A 22,090-nucleotide genomic window follows, 5' to 3' on the forward strand; every position below is an offset into this window, starting at 1 on the left:
TCATATGTAAAAAATTGTCAAGCCCTGAAGACAATTTGCAGTACCAAGTTAATAAATGTAATTGGAAATTAGCTAAGCTTTTAAACTCTAGTATTCTAGTATAGGAATCTATAGAATGTATGCACATCCACATCACCAGATTGAAGTAATTCAAATAATTAAAATTCAAGCATATCATTAAAAACTTGCACTAGCAGGTTACATTCAGTAAAAACCACATGCCAAAATGGTCATTAGATCGAGAAACATAATCTGCTAAAATCTTAGTTGGCCTTAAAGCCTAGCTAAAGTCACAGAAATAACTACAGTATGTGGTTAGATCAGCTTTTTCAACAATGGTGCCTTGAAGCTTCTTCAGGGGTGCCTTGGCAAAATGCCATAAATTTATGAAAAATTGTAAACAAGAAGGTGTATGAAGCCTGCCTTTTAGTTACACAAAGCCACGGGTTTTCATTATGCCCCATTACGACTTTCTAGATACTGGCATTCTAACAGCCAATGATGTCATCATTTGATAAGGATGATGTCTGTCGCCTCCACAGCATCCTTGTTTGACCCTCCTCTGCCACTCTCCCTCAGCACTGGAGTCACATTAGCTGACTGATGGAGAGAGACTGAAGGAGAAGAGAAAAACTGGAATACTAGTCAGTACCAGTGTGCAAAAGTGTATTTGGAAGAAAAAATCACCTCTAACGTTGGGTGTTCTACGTTTGTGGATGTTGCTGCATTATGTAAAACTATTAAAATAGTTTTTTACATTTTAGAATGGGGTGCCTTGAGACTGTTCATAATTTTAAAGGGTGCCTTGACTGAAAAAAAGGTTGAGAAATACTGCGTTAAATAATATCAAAAACAACCACTTTTACTCTTACCTCCACCTCCTGTTTATAGCAGTTGTTCATGGTGTATAAATAGGACTGGACAATTTACGGCCTTATTCACACTTGTGAATGGAACCATTAGATGTGGGAGACACAGTGGAATTTTGTCGAAGATTAGCTGTAGATTGAAGCCCCACTAAAGGCAATGGGAGGACAAAAATGCCCTCAGCTAGTCACAGCTGCTCACATGTAGTCCCTCAAGCAGTGATTACTTGCAAATGACTATCCAAGGATGCAGACAGTCTGTGTATAAGACAAATCATTCACAGGTATTTGCTGCTTGAGCAATTACATATGAGTGGCCATAAATAGCTGTGGGTGTTGTGATTCTTTCATTGCTTTCAATGGGTTACCAGCAGCAGCTAATCCGGCAGATGTGGATCTCCCACATCTAATTACTATTGGCCCCATTTACAAGTGCGCGTCAAACTGGCATCAAGAGAAGGCCTGAACATCCACCTGGCAGAACGTGTATACAGAAGCTTAAGTTGCAGCCTTGAAATTCTAGAAAACAAATGTCTGATGCTGTAATACCCATGAAGCACTAACTGATCTGGTAGAGGAACCTATTAACTTGAATAATTTGTCTGAGCATTGGTGGAGCAAGAAGCAGAGAGACCCCAGCAGGAACTCTCAGGAGGTGCAAAAAAAGAACCCCATTGCTTAAAATAGCCAGTAGCTGAGAGGTAAATTCTCACAGTGCATACCACATCAAGTCAAAAGGAAAGAAAAAAGTTTCCAAGCAGGACACAAGGATGAAAGGACAATGTTCTGGTTGAGGTGGAAAGAAGAGAACACCTTCAGAAGGAAGGCGGCTTACAGGATGAGGCTACTAAATCAATAACCCTTCACACAGACTTGATAGCAACATGAAATCCTACCTTGCAAAAGGGTCAGACAAAGGCACATCCCTAATAGATTAAAAGGCAGCTTCTTAAGTGATTAAGGTCCTAAGAAGACACAGGATAATGTACAGGGTATAGATATGTGCAACGCTCTGAACAAAGGCCTTAACTACGAAAGTGAACAAAGGCCTTAACTACGAAGTGAAAGGCCAAGGGAATTTGAAATAGAAAGGTCAAGGCCAAGATATGTCCTTTGACGATACTCAAAGCCAGATGCTGACCCAGACCAGGATGAAGGAAGGACAGGGTATGTCCAATGGGGTAATTTCTAAGATGAAAAGTTCCACCTGAATGTCACCTTCTCCAGTGTGATAAGAATGCCACCCCCACCCCCCCCCCCATCTCAATCCTGCGGAACAGATGATCGAGAATTTGGACTGACAGAAAGATGTTGATCAGGCTGAACTGATCCAAAGGGGACCATCAAACATGCACTGTGAGGGCCACAAACCTGTCCAGCTAGAAGATGTACATCTAGCATTCTCCACTTTTGACAAAGTTGAAAAACCTTTTAGATAGAGAGCCGATTCCCCCAATCCAAATGTTGATAGCTGAGAAAATCCACCTGCCAGTTTTCCATACTTGGGATGTAGGCAGTGGACAGGGTTGGAATGTAAAGTTCTGCCCAAGCGAGGATCAAATCCACCTACCTTTGAGTGATGTGAATTATGAAAGCTGATTGATGTAGGCTACAACGGTGACATTGTAAGACAGGACCTGTGCTAGAGCATCTAGTATTGAAGTGACAATTGAATAACTTTGAGCTCCAGAATGATAATGGGAGGCAGGCTTCTTCTGATGACTGACTAGGTTCCCTGCAGGAAGCGGGAATCCAGGACTGCTACCCCACCAGGCTGACTTGTAGTGAGAACCTTCCACGTCTTTGGAAGGAAGGGCATCCCTGATTCCTGCACTTGGTTGAAATTCCATCACACTAGGGAGAGTCTGGCCTTGGGGGGTCAGATGTATTATGCAGCCCAAGGAATAAGTATGTTTGCCCTAGGATGACAAAATGTTGATTTACAACAGTCCTAAATTAAACTGGGTGTACAGTTTGGTTGCCCTGGTTGACTTGAAGGAGGCAAACATTGGATCCATGACCCTTATGAGGGCATGAAATAAGGGCTTCCCCTGGGCCCTAAGGGCCCAGGCATGATTGAGGGTCTTGTTAGGACAAAAAAAGCACAAAAAATAGCAGATCTACAGCATGAACTGGCCACTTTTGTAGGAACTTTTCCTTAATGGGATACTACTAAGTGAAGTGTTTGAGAGGACTAAAAATATTTTCTGGGTGGGGCCAGTCCCTATACACAACAGGCTCTACCAGAAAGTTAAAGCTGTTTTAGGCATTTAAAGGGACTCTATGGTGGATACCTTATCACTGAAGGACATTAGCAAAAAGCGAAGACTGAAGACAGCTGCATATAACCCATTGATACCGATTAAAGTGTCCTATACTGTATGACTAAGAAAAGGACATTTAAAGTGTTTCTAAACAAAAATCAGTCCTCAATAATAACATGTGAGAGCACAGGAGTATAAAGAGACAAAAAAGGTGTGAAACGCCAGTTAAGCATTATTGACCAATAGGGATGTTCATGAAGTGGAGCAGACGGCATAAATCTTTACAGAAAATGTCAAGCTTTGCATATAAATTTAGCTGTCTAGATGTCTAAATCGACTAATTGTACTGAAAAGCAATACTGACTGACTTTAAAAGCGGCTTGTGCTTTTTCGGCTCGCATGTTCACATTAAAAGTGTGTTATGGATACAGCACCTCTTAATCAGGCTATGTGTAGTTGTGAAAGAGAAGATGTGACCCAATTGTAGGAGCAGGGGTGATAATTCTTGGAAGGCCTGACAAAAAAAATGCATTAATTTGGTATTATTCCAGGAAAAGACATTTGAATTGGGTTTCCCTATTGCAGAAAACATACAAATTTGCATGTTAAACTTGCTTGAGGTGATTGTAGCTGTATTAGTTCACTTGTGACAGAAACAATTGAGTACGGTCTGTGATACTTTTTTTTTAGTTTCACTGACACAATTTTTCAGGGAAAGCTTTCGGGTTATGTCTCCTTCTTCAAAATCTGAGCAGTACTAACTCACAAACGTTTTAGCAGAATGTTGAAAAAAAAAAAAAAAAATAATCTCTGAGGGGGGAAAAAAAACAAAAACAAACGTACGCGACAATGGTAATATAACTAGCATTGTTAGTGAGATAAGCGAGAGAAAGCTATAGAAAATCCCCAATACTGGCATTCAGACAACCACCCAACCTCAGACAAACTAATATGTAGGAAACTTCATTCTGATTATGAAGTCAAAAATAATGAAAGCAAGTCCTGCAATAAAAAAAAAAAAAAAACGCTGCAAACTGTGCAACCAAATCAATCCATCTAAAAGTGTAACACACACAAATAGGACCTTCAGTATCCCAGGATCATACAACTGCACCTCCAGTAAGTTGCCAAGGAGGATACATTTGCACTGACACACCATCAAGGAACATAAAGAACATGAGCTCTGCACATCTGTGGGAGATTATTTCTCGCAACCAGATCACACTATGGAAGACCTAAATGTCTTCGTTTTTAAAAGGGAATTTCAAAACTATTCAGGAAAGGAAAACTTTTGAACTAAGAATAATAGTTCTTTTTCACACAAAAGAGAACAACCTAGATTTAGACATGGGTTTTCTTACTTAGCCAACAGTTTAATGACCCCCCCTCTGTGACTGTCACCACCCCTTCCCTATTCTATAGCTCTCCCTCTGTCTTATTTTACTAACTATGCTAGTTTTATTACCATTGCGGTGTAAATTTGTTTGATTTTTTTTCCCTTTGCCTAAAGAGATTGTTTTTTTTTTTTTTTTCACATTCTGCTAAACCTTTAGTGAGTTAGTACTGCTGGGACTTTGATGAAGGGGACATAACCAGAAAGCCTGTCCTGAAAAATTGCATGTTAGTGCAAATAAAAAAAGGATCACAGACAGTATTCATTTGCTCATGTTAAACTTGTAATTTTAATAACTCCAATATGCATAAAATAGCAGTATACATTATATCAGTATTTTAACCACTTCCCTACCAGCGCATTTTAAAATGACGCTGACAGGAATGATTTCTCCCTTCCGGGCGGATGTCATATGACGTCTGCCCATTCTTGCCGCTATCCCGTGCCCCCAGGGGCATGCATGCGGTGGTCGGGGATTAGGCGTGTCCCTTGGGACACAGCCCATCCCTGATCAGTGTAAAGAGCCAATAAAAATGGTTCTTTACCATGTAACCGGCTGTGTCCAATCACAGATAGCCACATGCACTGTCCTTGTGCGTGCCCCCAGAGTGGCGATCAGTGATGGAGATTGTCACTCTGACACAGCCCAACCCCGATCAAGGGGTTCCAATCACAGCCGGTCACAGAATGTAAACAAGCCGCGGTAATTAGTTGTTACCGGTCTCTGCTCCTCACACACCAATCCTGCGTGAGGAAGAGATTGCAGTAACAGCTAGTTACCGCTACAGCACAAAGTAAATCACACTGATTGCCCACTAATAAAGAGGACCTGTCACCAGCCCTTCAAAGTAACTGCCACCTGCCTATCAGAGTACCTGCCACAACCCCTCAGAGTATTTGAATACCTGTCACCAGCCCATCAGAGTACCCGAGTATATGTCATCAGAGTACCCAAGAAGCTGTCACCAGCCCATCAGAGTACCCGAGTACCTGTCATCAGAGTATCCGAGTACCCGTCACCAGTCCATCAGAGTACTCGAGTACCTGTCACCAGCCCATCAGTGTAGCCAAACACCTGTCATCAGAGTACCTGAGTACCTGTCTCCAGCTCATCAGGGTACCCGAGTACCTATCTGCAGTCCAATAGAGTACTTGAGTACCTGTCTCCAGCCCATCAGAGTACCCGAGTTCCTGTCTCCAGACCATCAGAGTACCCGAATACCTCTCTGCAGCCCATCAGAGTACCCCAGTACCTATCTGCAGACCATCAGAGTACCTGAGTACCTGTCTCCAGCCCAGAGTACCCAAGTACCTGTCTCCAGCCCAGAGTGCCCAAGTACCTAATTGCAGCGCATCAGAGTACCTGAGCACCTATCTGCAGCCCATCAGAGTACCTAAGTACCTCTCTGCAGCCTGGAGTACCTATCTGCAGCTCATCCAAGTACCTATCTGCAGCCCATGCCTCATAGATTATACATTGGGGTGTTTGCTTTCCAAAATGGGATAATTTTGTGGGCGTTTCCAATGTCTTGGTGCTCCAAGGCCTTCAAAAGTGTGATAGGTTGTAATCGAATTATATGTGTAATTTATGCTCCTAGAACACCTGCAGGTGCTACTTGGATGTTGGGTCTCTGTATGTGGCCAGGCTGTGGAAAAGTCTCACACATGTGGCATCACCATACTCAGGAGGAGTAGCAGAATGTGTTTTGGGGTGTAATTTTTGTTATGTACATGCTATGTGTTAGAAATATATTATAATCTGACAACTTTGTGTAAAAAAAAAAATGTTTTAATTTTTTCACCTTTTCCAAAAACTTGTGGAAAAAAATTACATGTTCAAAAGACTCCTTATGCCTCATAATTTACGTTGGGGTGTTTGCTTTCCAAAATGGGGTAATTTTGTGGATAATTCCACTGTCCTGGTGCTCCAGGGCCTTCAAAATTGTAATAGGTCGTTAGGAAATTATAGGTGTAATTTATGCTCCTAGAACACCTGATGGTGCTCGTTGCCTGTTGGTCATCTGTGTTTGGCCAGGCTGTACAAAAAGTCTCACACATGTGGTATCGCCATACTCAGGAGGAGTAGAAGAATGTATTTTAGGGTGTAGTTGCAAGTATGCATATGCAGTGTGTGAGAAATAACTTGTTATTATGTTAATTTTGTGTTAAAAAAATAAATGTATTTCTTCATTTTTCCAAGAATTGTGGGAAAAAAGTACAACTTCAGAAAACTCACCATGCCTCTTACTAAACACCCTGGAATGTCTACTTTGCAAAAAAGGGGTAATTTGGGGGGTATTTGTACTGTCCTGGCATTTCAGGGCCTCAAGAAATTAGATGGGCTGTCGGTACTTCAGGTGACTAACTGTGATCAATTTTCAATGATTAGCACCATAGCTTGTAGACTCTATAACTTTCACACAGACTAAATAGCCACTAATTTGGGTTATATTTACCAAAAATATGTAGCAGTATAAATTTTGGCCCAAATTTTTGAAAAAAATTACTTATTTGGAAAATTTTATAATAGAAACTAAAAAAAGTGTGTTTTTTTTTCAAAATTTTCGCTCTTTTTTCACTTCTTTAGCAAAAAAAATAAAAACCAAATGGTGATTAAATGCCACAAAAGAAAGCTCTATTTGTGTGAAAAAAAATTATAAAAATGTGATTGGGTACAGCGTTGCATAACTGAGTAGTAGTCGTTCAAAGTGTGACAGCGCTGAAAGCTAAAAATTGGTCTGGGCAGGAAGGGGGTGAAAGGGCCCTGTATTGAAGTGGTTAAAGAAAACTATGTATGCAGTTTCTACTACATACATATTTTTCTTTAACCACTTCCATACCGCGTCATGTAAAATGACGTCGGCAAAGTGGTTGTGAGGATCCGGGCCGCCGTCATATGACGTCGTCCGGATCTCCCCTCTACTGCGCGCCCCCGGGGGCGCGCAGCGCGGCGATCGGGGGTGAGGCTCGTCCCTCGGACATAGCCCATCCCTGATCAAGGTAAACAGCCAATAGAAATTGGCTGTTTACCATGTGATCGGCTGTGTCAATCACAGCCGATCACATGAGCGGCTCCAGCACGAGCCGCTCGTTCTCTCTGCAATGCGCGCCCCCGGGGGCGCGCAGAGCAGCGATCGGGGACGAGGCTCGTCCCTCGGACAGAGTCGATCCCCGATCTAGGTAAAGAGCCAATGAAATTGGCTCTTTACCACGTGACCGGCTGTGTCCAATCACAGCCGGTCACAAATGTCAACAGAGAACACGGTAACAAGCTGTCACCGTGTTCTCCTCCTCACACACTGATCCTGTGTGAGGAAGAGTGTGGTAACAGCTAGTTACCAATCATAGTGCACCCCAAACACACTGATTGCCCCCCCCCCCCCCAATAAAGAGCACCTGTCACTAGCCCATCAAAGTACCCGAGTACCTGTCACCAGCCCATCAGGTACTCAGATGACAGGTACTCGGGTACTCTGATGGGCTGGTGACAGGTATTCAGGTACTCTGATGACGGGTACTCGGGTACTCTGATGACGGGTACTCTGATGACGGGTACTCGGGTACTCTGATGACGGGTACTCGGGTACTCTGATGACGGGTACGCAGGTACTCTGATGACGGGTACTCGGGTACTCTGATGACGGGTACTCGGGTACTCTGATGACAGGTACTCGGGTACTCTGATGACAGGTACTCGGGTACTCTGATGACAGGTACTCGGGTACTCTGATGACGGGTACTCGGGTACTCTGATGACGGGTACTCGGGTACTCTGATGACGGGTACTCGGGTACTCTGATGACGGGTACTCGGGTACTCTGATGACGGGTACTCGGGTACTCTGATGACGGGTACTCGGGTACTTTGAGTACCTGTCAACGGAGTACCTGTCATCAGAGTACCTGAGTACCTGTCACCTACCCATCAGAGTACCCGAGTACCTTCCACTTGCTCATCAGAGTACCTGACGCCTGAAGTACCCGAGTACTTGCCGCCTGCTCATCAGTACCCATCACTACTCATCAGTACTCATCACGTATCAGTACTGATCATCAGTACCCATCAGTACAGTATCACCTATCAGTACTACTCATCAGTACTTATCACCTGCCTGTCACCTGCCCATCAGAGTATCCGAGTACCTGTTACCTGCCTATCGGAGTACTCGAGTACCTGCCACTTGCTCATCAGTACCAGAGTACCTGTCACCTGCCCAACAAAGTACCCGAGTACCTATCACCCTTCATACAGCCACCATGTCCAAGTCCAAAAAGGTTTATATACGTCCTCCGTTTAAACCTAAATACCGGTGTTATGGCAGCAGATAGCTGCCATAACCCTGGTATTTTTTTAAACGGTGGACGGTTGGCTTTCCGATAAGGGTGGTCCCAGCGGCGGATTCGCCGTGGGATCACCCTTCCGGGATGGCGGAAGAGGCGCCCCCCCCCCTCCCGCCACGTTCCGATCCTTTTCCCCGCTTACCGGACCCGCCGGCAGCGGGGAAAACGATCCGGTCCCAGATCCTCACAGACAGGATGTCGAGTGAGGGCAAGCTTGCCCTCACTTGACTCTATGGTCTTGGAGGACCGGAGCTACGGAAAATGTTGTTGCCTAGCAACCGGTTTAAAGGTCCTTTTTTTTTTTTTCATTTTATATAATAATTTTTTTTTTTTTTCTATCTTTTAGTGTACTTGTGAGATCTGAGGACTTTTTGACCCCAGATCTCACAAAAAAAGAGGTCCTGTCGTGCCTATTTCTATTACGAGGAATGTTTACATTCCTTTTAATAGAAATAAAAATGATCAATTTTTTTTTTTAAACGGTGTAAAAATAAAAAATAAATAAATAAAATAAATAGTAAAAAAAAAAAAAAAAAATTAAAGCGCCCTGTCCCCGTGAGCTCGCACGCAGAAGCGAACGCATACAGAAACCCCGCCCACATATGTAAACGGTGTTCAAACCACACATGTGAGGTATCACCGCGATCGTTAGAGCAAGGGGAATAATTTGAGCCCTAGACCTCCTCTGTAACTCAAAGATGGCAACCTGTAGAAATTTTTAAATTGTCGCCTATGGGGATTTTTAAGTACCAAAGTTTGTCGCCATTCCGTGAGCGTGCGCAATTTTGAAACATGACATGTTGGGTATCTATTTACTCGGCGTAACATTATCTTTCACATTATGGAAAAAAATTGGGCTAACTTTACTGGTTTCTTATTTTTTAATTAAAAAAAGTGAATTTTTTCCAAAACAATTGCGTTTGGAAGACCGCTGCGCAAATACGGTGTGATAAAAAATATTGCAATAATCTCCATTTTATTCTCTAGGGTCTCTGCTAAAAAAAAAATATATAATGTTTGGGGGTTCTAAGCAGTTTTCTAGCAAAACAACTGATTTTAGCTTGTAAACACCAAATGTCAAAAATAGGCCTAGGCAAGTGGCTAGGATGCATGATGGTGCGCCTTGGATGATGGGCCCCTCTATATGGCTAGGCTGTGAAAAAGTCTCACACATGTGGTATTGCCATACTCAGGAGGAGTGGCAGAATGTATTTTGGGGTGTAATTTTTGCTGTGTACATGCTATGTGTTAGGAATATCCTATAAATTGACAACTTTGTGTAAAAAAAAAAAGTTTTCATTTTTTTCCCACATTTTCCAAAAACCTGTGGAAAAAAATGATATGTTCAAACGACCCATAATGCCTCATAGAATATACGTTGGAGTGTTTGCTTTCCAAAATGGGGTCATTTTGTGGACTTTTCCATTGTATTGGTGCTCTAGGGCCTTGAAAAGTGTGATAGGTAGTAAGAAAGTTTTATGTGTATTTATGCTCCTAGAGCGCCTGAAGGTGCTTCTTGGACGTGGAGTCTCTTTTTGTGGCCAGGCTGTGTAAAAGTCTCACACATGTGGTCTCGCCATACTCGGAAGGAGTAGCAGAATGTATTTTTGGGTGTAATTTTTGCTGTGTACATGCTATGTGTTAGAAATAGCTTATAAATTGACAACTTTGTGGGAAAAAAAAAGAAAAAAAATTTTTCTTCATTTTCCCAAGAATTGTGGGAAAAAATTACAACTTCAAAAAACCCACCATGCCTCTTACTAAATACCTTGGACTGTCTACTTTACAAAAAGGGGTCATTTGGGCGGTATTTGTACTGTCCTGACATTTCAGGGCCTCAAGAAAGGAGATAGGCCGTCAGTACATCTGGTGTGATCAATTTTCAGTAATTGGTACCATAGCTTCTAGACTCAATAACTTTCACAAAGACTAAATAATATACACTAATTTGGGTTAATTTTACCAGAGACATGTAGCAGTATACATTTTGGCCCAAATGTATGAAGAAAAATTAATTTTTTGCAAAATTTTATAATTGAAACTAACAAAAAGTGTTTTTTTTTTCAAAATTTTTGCTCTTTTTTTGCATATATCACGAAAAAAAAAACCCCCAGTTGTGATCAAATACCACCAAAAGAAAGCTCTATTTGTGTGAAAAAAATGATAAAAATTTTGTTTGGTTACAGTGTAGCATGACTGAGCAATTGTCATTCAAAGTGTGAGAGTGCTGAAAGCTGAAAATTGGTCTGGGCAGGAAGGGTGTCTAACTGCTCTGTATGGAAGTGGTTAAAACACTTCTAGAGTGATCATTGTTTGGGCTTGTCTATACTGTCTATGTACAGATGTAATCTCACTTGTTATAAGGATCCTTTCTGTAATCCCTATATCTCATTGGTAAAATAAGTGGTTATATTCCAATATTTTGTGCTGTCTGGTTTACTTGACACCATGTTGCTTATGGCTGCACTTAATGACCTAGGATATTCAATTTATGCATTGCACGTAAAAGTGTTATGTTGTACTAAACAACACCAAACCAACATTTCTGTTCACTGGTTAATGCACAGTTAACAAACAGACAAGCAAAAAGAATCAAACTTTTCCTTTTAAATGTAATAATGATTTAAAATGAACCTATGAGTTGACCTTACCTGGCAGAGTGGCCCCAGGTCCTTACTCCCTCGAGATGCTTGCAGATTTTTGCAAATTTCTTAGAGAACTTCTTTGGATTTCCAAAGCCCAGAGTGCTTTCATATGCAAATGGAAACCAAAACTGGCATCATTAAATCTCAGGCCTGCCTCCTCCCAGCTCCTATTGGTGTTTGAAGCTGCCTACTGCATTTGATGGCCAATAGGGACGTTCTGGGTGATGAAAGGAGGTAGGCAAGGGTGGGATTTTGACAACTGTAGATGCTTTTTGCATATTACAAGCCTTTGATTTTGAGGAATCCAAGGACCTGGAGCTACTTTGTCAGGTAATATGAATCCACAAGCTTGCCTTAAGACTGTGAAACACTCACCTCTTCTACTGTCTCTTTTTATCTTGGTAGGATCTTCATAATCACCAACCCAGTTATATTCTACAGGCATAGATATAGGTCTTAATTTTCCTAAAAGGAGAAGGCAAAGGGATGCTGATAATATACTTCTTTTCACACCAATACCACTAACTAGAAGTGTTGCTCGTTTTAAAACACAGAGTAGAAAAAATGGTTGTGCAGTAAACTGAAGAAAGCTGATGGCTGATGAAGTCATCTTAATATCCATAGGACAGAAGCAAGTAGGAATTTGCAATAAAGTTGTTAGAATTCTTGCTACGATATTAATGACCTGGAAATAATTGATTTTCTCTGGCATTTTATCCAGCAGTTTAGGCACACAATCAACATTTGTACAGTGACTTTATGCACTATGCTATGTGGACACAACAGGTGTTTTTTTTTCTTTTTAGAGGAGACCGAAATGCACCTTTGACATTGACATTACAAAGTGGCAATTCTGACACCTATTGATTGAAGGCACATAATATATAAGCCAGAATCCCCTTAAATTGTGTATTTACTGTGATCAGGCAACTGTTTTAACAATTTTATGTCTAAGGAACGCTTTGCCAGGACATGTAGATGATGCTCTGTTCTAGAATTGAGGTGTTAATTAACCTTCCTGGAAAAAAAGAAAAAATGAGAACAAGCATGTGGAAGTCAAAACAGACCCTTTAAATAATGAAAGGCTGTATAAATACCATCTGTGAAAGCACCAGTGCTGTAAGAGGGCTGTAAGGAGATATGTTGAATGTTATGTGGTAGGAGGGAGGAACACATTTTCATGTTTTTCTATATATGTTTTACATAGGATGAATTTTTAATGATGTCTTTTTGTGTTGCATAATAATTACGACCAGAACGTATATAGTGTGGGAAAGCATTACTGATTCTGGTTTAAACTTTACAACTCTTGACGAATTTACTACAACATGGGGATTGTAGTTATTTAGACTGAAGTGTAACGACTGTGGGTGTAGTAGGAATAGAGGTGTGCAAGTGCTGAAGTTTCGCTAAAAAAAAAAAAAAAATGATTTGCAGCTTTAGTGGCATTGCTTACCAGTAATAAAATATAACCCATGTAGTGCAGGTAGCTGGATCCCCTAGAAATCATCTGTTCAGGGATGCTGGTCCTCTTCCGGTCCAGAACTGCAATGGGTAATAGTTTCGAGCCTTTGGACAGAACTGCAGTAAAGAACTACCAACAATGACCACCTCATCTTCTCTTGAGAAAAGTTTTTTAAATGTTTCCACTGCATGTAGCACAGTGTCTGAATGAGAGAGAGGCTAATGCCATTCATCTGAATTTCCCTCATTCTGAAATTGTTACATGCAGTAGAAAAAATAAAGGAAGAGGAGAAGCGGTTCACCATTGGACCATTTCTGTTCTGCCGGAAAACTTGAAGCTATTAACCTTCACAGTGCTGAAGTTCAGCGACAGGACCAGCAATCATGCATGGAAGATTTCTACAGGATCCGGTTGCCTGCAAGCCATGGGACATGCTTTATTAATGGTAAGTAATGTCACTAAAAATATAGAAAAATAAAAAAAAAAAAATTTTTTTATTTGCTTAGCTGGAGGAGAGCCCTGGTCTGGTCACTAACCTGCACATGACTAGGGATGATCGAACGGTTCGGGTCCACCATCGGTTCGGCCCGAACATTGGGTGTTCGAGGTTCGGCCGAATTTAGAACTTTTTGTCCAAAAAGTTCGGAATTCGGCAACCAGAACCGCCAAAAATGCAATGCTTCAAGAAATGGGCTTTAAAAGCCCGTGATTGGACCAGAATCATTAGCAAAAGCCAATTGAGAGGGCAGGAGAATGCTAGGAATGTGATTGGAGTGACTAGGGGGTCCCTAGACCAATCATTAGTGAATACGCCCCCCAGTATATAAGATCGCCCCCGCCATATTCCCAGCATTGTTATACTGGACATGGAAGAGAGTGGAAGCAGTTCTGTTAATTTTACTTTAAAAGTGTCATTTAGCTATTTTTAGTTTGAGGAAAGGGATATCTAGTGTAGTTAGAGTGCTCCTTTACACTTAAGTTAGCTTCAAAAATTTAGTTTCTGTAGGGAAAGTGTTAAGTGTCAGGGGACCGTAGTGTAGTGTAGGGTTAACTGGCAGTGACTGCTATGGCAGGGTGACAAAACCCTTCCATAGCAGGGTGACCGCTATAGAGAAATGATCATTTCTCTGAGTTGCTTCGGGACAGGATTATGGCTTCTCACCAGCAAGCATTTTTTATGCTGCAGGGGCTGCCACTGCCAGTGCTTTTTTGAGGACATGTTTGATGTCAGACATGACATCTGAACATGTGTATAGGGGGTATATATAGACATATATGTCTGAATATATACCCCTAGACATATATAGGTGTGATAGTAGCAGAAATAAATGCTTGCGCTAATGAAATCATTTACAGTAATATATTTCTGCTACTATCACACCTATATATGTCTAGGGGTATATATTCAGACATATATGCCTATATATACCCCCTATACACATGTTCAGATGTTTTGCCTGCCTCAAAAGAACCCCATAAAATGCCAAAAAAACGCTAGCGTCAAAAAAAAAAAAAACTGCCCAGGTGTGTTTTTGCTGGCATTTTTTGGGGGGTTTTGGAGGCAGGCAAAACATCTGAACTTGTGCACAGTACCACTATACACAAGTTCAGATGTTTTTTCTGACTGCAAAGAACCCAAAACAATGCCTGCTTTGAAACCGGCAAGGTGTTACAGCAGCGAAGCCATATTCCTGTGCTCAAAGTTTTCTAATACAAACAATCCTTTTTTTTTTCTGGTTCTGGACATGCTACAGAGCTGAAACTTCACAGGTACACCTTTTAGACCCCCCAGACACAAAATCACACAAAAAAGTTCTTAAAAATTGTCATTTTTGATAAAAAAGCCAATTATTGAAAAATTAAAAAAAAAAAAAAATAAATAAAAAAAGAGATTTTTTGATTTTTACTTTGAATTTCAGATCTGGGGGGTCTAAAAAAGTGTACATGTGAAGTTTCAGCTCTGTAGCATGTCCAGAACCAGAAAAAAAAAGATTGTTTGTATTAGAAAACTTTAAGCACAGGAATATGGCTTCTCTGCTGTAACACCTTGCCGGTTTAATGGAAGGCATTTTTTTGGGTTCTTTGCAGTCAGGAAAAACATCTGAACTTGTGTATAGTGGTACTGTGCACAAGTTCTGATGTTTTGCCTGCCTCCAAAACCCCCCAAAAAATGCCAGCAAAAACACACCTGGGCATTTTTTTTTTGACGCTAGCGTTTTTTTTTTTTTTGGCATTTTTTGGGGTTCTTTTGAGGCAGGCAAAACATCCAAAGTAAAAATCAAAAAATCTCTTTTTTTTTTTAATTTTTCAATAATTGGCTTTTTTTTATCAAAAATGACAATTTTTAAGAACTTTTTTTGTGCGATTTTGTGTCTGGGGCGGTCTAAAAAGGTGTACCTGTGAAGTTTCAGCTCTGTAGCATGTCCAGAACCAGAAAAAAAGATCATATAGGTGTTAAAGTTAAAGGAGGCTCCCGAACCACATCCCTGTTCTACTGAAAAATTATCTTTTTTTTTCATGGTTCTGGACATGCTACAGAGCTGAAACTTCACATGCACACCTTTTAGACCCCCCCAGATACTAAATCCAAAGTAAAAATTCAAAAATCTCTTTTTTTTTTTTTAATTTTTCAATAATTGGCTTTTTTATCAAAAATGACAATTTTTAAGAACTTTTTTTTGTGTGATTAATAGTTAATGGGGCATGACCCAGAACCCTAGGCACTTTTTTAGGGGCATTTATTGGGTTTTGGGGCTTCAAAATGGTGTTTTTTGATTACCGAAGTTCGGGTCCCATTGATTTCAATGGGGTTCTGAAATCCGGGCCGAACTTTCAGGAAGTTCGGATGTTCTGGCCGAACCGAACTTTTCAAAAGTTCGATCATCCTTACACATGACAAGGGAAATGGAAGTATGTTAGTGCCTAAATTCAAATATCCTACCTATATACAACACACGGGGTGCTAAAGGGGTACACATATTATCATTGAGAATTACCAAGTAACCTTCTAAACACTGCTTCACACCCTTACTGGTTTTTATCAAAAATAAGAATATTGTATTGCAATACATGCGGACCAAGAATCCCTGTTGTTATGCAAACATTTGCTAGAAACATGTAAGGGTTTATAGCAGTGTGCAGAGGGTTAATTCAGACTGTTCTGTGTTAACATGCAGTCATAGTCTTTTTAGCACCCGTTACTGTATGTATAAGTAAGCCATTTAGATTTGTGCACTGACATACCTCCATTTCTGTAGCATAGTGCAGGTCAGTGACCGCACCTAGGTCTGTAGCCCTTCTCCAGTTATGTCTTTCTGCCCCATAGAGGGGTATATGTCCATTAAAGTATGCTGTAAGCAAGTAACTACTTGGCATTTTGCATAGTAGACTAGGGACTGGTCAGAGAGGGATCACTTTGATGCATTTGGTTAGCTCAAACATATATTGCAATTTGGCCAGCTCAATAAAGTATTGCACAAAGAAACGCTGTGTTTATGCAAACATTTGCATAAAGAAATATGTAAGCATGTATATTAGAGTGCAGAGGGTTAATTAGAAATGTATTGCCTTTACAGAACATTTAAGAATGTTTGACACTCCAAGTTTTGTAGATCGGCTCTGGTCAGATAATCCAAACCAAAACAGGAGGTTGTCTGAATACAGGGAAAAATAAAAAGTGTGTTTTTCAAACTGTGATTGGTCAGATTGTTTCTAGCCTTGATTTATAGCAGCAAAAAAAGGAGATAAAAAGCTTTGATTTGCTTGTATTTTATTAATTCTTTTGAAAAAAAATGTTTTCAAAAGTTTTATACATCTTCAATATGGATATTAGTTCTAGTAAGAACTGTAAAAGGTGGAATTTCACATCACTTTAGAGATATTTCTACTCACTTCCCATTACATCTCTTGGACAGAAATTCTCATAAAAGACATGTTAGAATGTGCAAAATTTCACTGGTGATCTTCAAACCATTAGACCCAGGGAAGGACTGGCCCAGGGAGCAGGGAGGCAATCGCCCCCTGGGCTGATCTTATGCCCTGTAAAAAGGCTGCACCGCTTCTGCCACAGACTTGCCTAAAGGATTCCTGGTGGAGAAGTAAAAAGTCCCCATCGCTGACCTACTGAGTGCGGGATGAACACAAGGAAAAAGTGCAGTCCCCCCCAGTTCCATGCCCCACTGGAAACTCTCCTCCCCAAGCCAGCCCTGACTGAGCTGCCCCCCCCCCCCCGCTGGCCAGGTGGGGAACCTGGATTCAATCAGTAGAGAGTACCTGGAGTAGAGCTTCAGCCTGGAATGAAGATCAGGAGGAGGCCAGGATGAGGGAGAGTGGAAGGGGGGCTGAGTCGCTGAACCATGGGTCTCTGGTTTGTACTTGCCCCTGGGCCAAAAGTTGCCAGTCAGCCCCTGGTTAGATCATCATGTTATAAAATGATATAGAATAGCATTTACCATATGTGGGTGTGCTTTCTCTTCGACCTTGCATGCCAGTTCTTCCCTTATCATACTCGTAGCAATATAACACAGCATCTTCCTCCACAACATTAAATCGCTTCCTATACTCCTGATCCAGAAAAGAGTTTGGGGACTCAGATCCTTTTGATACTGGCCTTCCAACAGAATGTCGACTCACATCCTCACAGGGTAAGTTTCCCTTTTCATCCCTATTAAACAGACGGCAAATACAATTATATGCATATTCTTTGCATAGTAACTACTAGAACTAATCACAAATTTCAGAAGACAATTCATGTGTGGTGGATAGGTATGTCCACTGTGAAGTTACATATGAATGAAGTGCTGAAAGACATTTCATCTGTCTGTGGCTGCAGCACCTCTCAATACTGAAGGTCCAGATAAAAAATAAAAAAAAAAACTGTCACTTTTATATATGAGGATGCATTTATCAGTGACAAATTACAACTGTTCATTTAAAATCCCTCCCTCCAATGTGGAGAAACAAAAAATGAAAATGTTACTGTATTTTTTAAGTGACAGTGCAGCTATCTGCATAAGCTACAACACTGCTAGGATAAAGGGTGGAGCAAGACTGTAACTAAAGGTAGCAATAGCATTTGGTAAATGTGTGTATATATAGTTTAGGAACCTTATTAGAATCGTAGTTTAAATAATAGTTCTGTATCACTAGAGGAATTGAGATGGAGAGATAAGAGAAATAGGAGGGTCCCACCACACATAGTTACAACTCTGTGTTGAAGCTGAGCAAAAGTCATTAAGCTTTTAGCAGAATCAATACTCCAGCACTTGTATGACATATTTGGGGGGGGGGGCATTTAGTACAGACTTGGGTGTCAACAGCAGACCCAGTGGTGCACCCATGATAAAAGCATTGTAGAACATTTCATTGCGTGATCAGCCTGGAGATGTAAAGATCCAGCCTGGAATGAATCACCCAATGACCCCCCCCCCATATTTCTCAGAAATTACTTTAGTAGCCCCTTTTCACTGGTAAAGAGAAATAAAAACACAGCTGCTTTTGAATCCACACAAGGATACTGATCAAAGGCTGGAGTGCCAGCTCAACTCGCAATTATGATGATATGAAAATGACTTGGACAGCTGCACATCCTGAAAACCACCTTTATTATCCTTAATCAATGAAACAGCAAACAGGTACAGCAAAAGGGGCTGGAGAGGGGCTAACCTGTTTCATGCATCAGAAGCACCTAAATCATAGCCACAAAAGCATTGTAGAACATGTCATTTATGTTTTAGTGCGTGCAGCAGCTTGGAGATGAAAAAGCCCAACCGATAATGAATTGTTAGGATGAATCATCTGCTGACCCCTCGTATTTCTCAATAACTCCTTCACTAGCCCTTTCTCTCTATCATATTAATTAACACAAAGGGCATCATAAGAGCTCTCCCAGAAACCAAGTCATGTTAAAAGGAGTACCATTATGTTTTCCTGTAATGGCAATGTTAACCTTAAAGCGGAAGTTTTGCAAAAAAAAAAAAAAAGAAGAAAATTCCATACAGCTTTAGTCACATTACTTACCTATAAAAAAAGAATGGTTAACGTTGTGTAGGCAGCTGGATCCTGAAGAAATCTTTTTTGGAAGGATGCTGGTCCTCTTACTGTTTCTGAACGTCCAGCAATGAACTGATTACCAGCTCTAGGTCTTCAAGCAGAGAGAGCAGATGGTCCATTGGGGACACGCTCCTTCTTCCTTTTCCTCCTCCAAGAAAAGTTATTTTTATTGATTAAACTGCATGTAAATCGATCTATGGATGAGTAAGGGGTTTGATCGGTTTAAAAGAATCTCTCCCCTATTTACAGATCGTGTTACAAGCAGGAAAACCAATGAAATAATTTTTCTCAATGCAGGAAGAGAAAGGAGGGAGTATGTACCTGAGGAACCATCTGTTCTACTGTTCGGCCTGAAGCTGTGAACCATTTCAGCAATCAAAAAGTTCAGAGACAAGAAGAGGACAGTCCACAAAAGATTTCTCTATGATCTAACTGTCTGATAACACATCCTTCATTAAAGGTATATGATTTAACTAAAAGTATATGGATTTAATCATTTTTTTGCTATAGCTTCAGCTTTAACAAACTACTCATACATTACCAAAATGATTGCACATTGTTTAATAAAGGCTTACATTTCATTTCAAGCAATATACAGTGTATTAGTTATGTAGCTTTAAATTTGTTTTCATTGTATAATGAGTTTCTAGACATTGTGACATGCATACATGCATACACATTGAACAATCTAGACATAAAAAGAACATTTTAACAAGACAATGTGAAGCATGTGAAGGGCACTAATCAACATCAACCAATCAGAATATATCAAATCATGATCTCACTTTAGTAAACTTACATTTGAGTATTATGGTTAACTGAACTTTGCATATCATCAATGAGTAATACTGAAGACGCACGACAGAGTCTCTCCAATGACTTTCTTCTAAATTAATCATAGTTGGAGAATATAATTACTGGCCAAAATAATTTCATCAATTCCAAAGCATAAAACTAAATTAAAAAAGGTACACAGCTAAACCTACGGTTTAAAACAGAATGAGCTTACTATTTTAACCAGCCCCGTAAAAGTTGCAGAAAATAATAAATACTGTAAAAAACTGTAGTAATAATAATAATAATAGTACAGCAGCTATCCAAATGATTAACAAAGTAACATAAAATCATCGTCATTTATCTCAATGGTTTACAAAATACTATAAAAATCCTCTATTGTTTCAATAAATTGAAAATGACCTTTTCATTGGTAAACATTACTGGTCCCTTGGTGTTGATGTACTGTCTGTGTACTATCAGTACACAGAATACAAATTACTTTGCATTCTGAGATAGAAAATGTAAACATTTATTTATTTTTTTGCTTTCAGGATAGTTTTTTAACGATCATAATTACCAGACTGTTTTAACATAGGTTGAAGTTTGGAAATTAGAGAATGTTTTTGACTGTTCTAGTATTTTCAGTCAGATTTTACTGTAAATATTATGTATAAATATTTTTTCTCAAAATACAAATTTTATTTCTGCTAAGTCCTTGAAAAAAAATCACTATCACTATTATTTTGCTGCTATTGTAAATTAGTTTTATTGTTTTGTAAAATGATTTATTGTGGTTCAAAAAATAGTATATTATGACATACAGCAAACCACAGTCACCCAATGTGGAAAGGTGACCATAACCCACACACACGCACTAAGGAGTCTATCTATAAATGTTATCGCTCAACATTTCCACAAGTTTGGCCATGCTTTCATACAGTTTCCAAATTTAATTTGAAAAATGTGTATATATTGAGTAAAAACATTTATAAATAGACCACTAATGGCACTTTTCCACTGCAAGTACCGGCTCGGCTCTACTCAGCCCTGCTTGGCCCGGTTTGCTTTTCCACTGCTGGTACCGCATGGTATAGTGTCGGAACGGTTCGGCACGGTACGGTATAGGTTTGCTTTTCCACTAAAGTAGTACTAAAGTTAAGTGGGTGGGATAACAACGTGGTGGGTGGGATTCTCTGACCAATCAGTGGCTAGTAGTGACTGCATGCAAAGGATTGTGGGATATGGTACCAGTTTGGTACCTGTTGGAACCACAATCGAGTAGGTACTGTTTTTTCAGAGCCGTACCGTACCGTACCGTTCGGTTCCATGCAGTGGAAAAGCAAACCTATACCGTACCGTACCAAACCGTTCCCACACTATACCATGCGGTACCAGCAGTGGAAAAGCACAAAAGCGTGCCAAGCCGTTACGGTTCCATGCAGTGGAAAAGCGCCATAAGTCTGAAATAAAGTTTTTGAAACATGGCCAAAATTTGGCATATAATTATGTAATGAGTTTCTGTTACATACCTTGGTGTATAGGGCTCTGATGGAGGTGGGGGGATAAAGAGGTCTTGAAGGGCAGAACTGTCCCTTTTAGTAGGTGTGCTGATTGTACTGGATGGGGTGGCAGCTCCACTTGTGGGACTCCTTGGGATTAGTGGCTAGAATTGAAACAAAATTATCATATACTAAAACAATTATGTTTTATTTACATCCCCCAAAATACTATCCAGTGTAGTGCTCTGGATCATTCCTTGTTGGATCTCCTAAACCAAACACCCAGAATAACTATTTTTCTTAAATACAGTGTATACGTTTTACAATTTATTTTAAGGTTATTTCATTTCTGTTTAATCAGATAAATAGGAACACATGGACAAGTATATTTCTTATTTACAACTTTCAAGTCAGCAGGGGCAGCGTACAGGCAAGAACACAATCTTTCTGTAGGATACCAGCTAATGGTATGAAACAGACCTAAACAGCAAGGAGATGAAATCCCACACCCCAAAGAATGATTCATAGAAGGAAGGACGCATAGTTAGCGCAGCAAGATACATCCAACTGACTCTGACATGTACCGGGTTCTATCAAACAATTTGTGTTGAGGATTGTTGAAATCATTGATGTGCACTATATGGTAATAAGAACAACTAAGGCTATAGATAATACATAAAAGTTAGTCAAGGCTATGTCCTTCATTAGGCTCTTAAAATACATTAGTATTGCATGGTACCAGCAAAAAAGAGAGTGTATAATACTTAAGCCATGAATGTCTCAGGGATGC

At 40.2% G+C, this 22,090-nt stretch overlaps 1 protein-coding gene across 5 annotated transcripts in view; it reads right to left on the reverse strand.

Annotated features, from left to right (window-relative positions):
* The window catches only part of CNKSR2 (connector enhancer of kinase suppressor of Ras 2), a 546,683-nt gene that overhangs the window by 216,624 nt on the left and 307,969 nt on the right, over positions 1–22,090 (reverse strand). For 3 of the 5 annotated variants that reach the window (XM_082245579.1, XM_082245577.1, XM_082245581.1), the window contains 4 exons: positions 21,331–21,464; positions 19,824–19,910; positions 17,425–17,636; positions 11,884–11,973 (listed from right to left, as the gene is read on the reverse strand). In XM_082245579.1, the coding sequence (XP_082101705.1) occupies positions 11,884–11,973; positions 17,425–17,636; positions 19,824–19,910; positions 21,331–21,464 (523 nt within the window). The remainder of the gene's footprint in view (positions 1–11,883; positions 11,974–17,424; positions 17,637–19,823; positions 19,911–21,330; positions 21,465–22,090) is intronic. The other 2 variants (XM_082245580.1, XM_082245578.1) reach the window with 1 other exon arrangement.

This window comes from Pelophylax lessonae, assembly GCF_965119305.1.
Source record: "Pelophylax lessonae genome assembly, chromosome: 2".
NCBI classification, from domain to species: domain Eukaryota; kingdom Metazoa; phylum Chordata; class Amphibia; order Anura; family Ranidae; genus Pelophylax; species Pelophylax lessonae.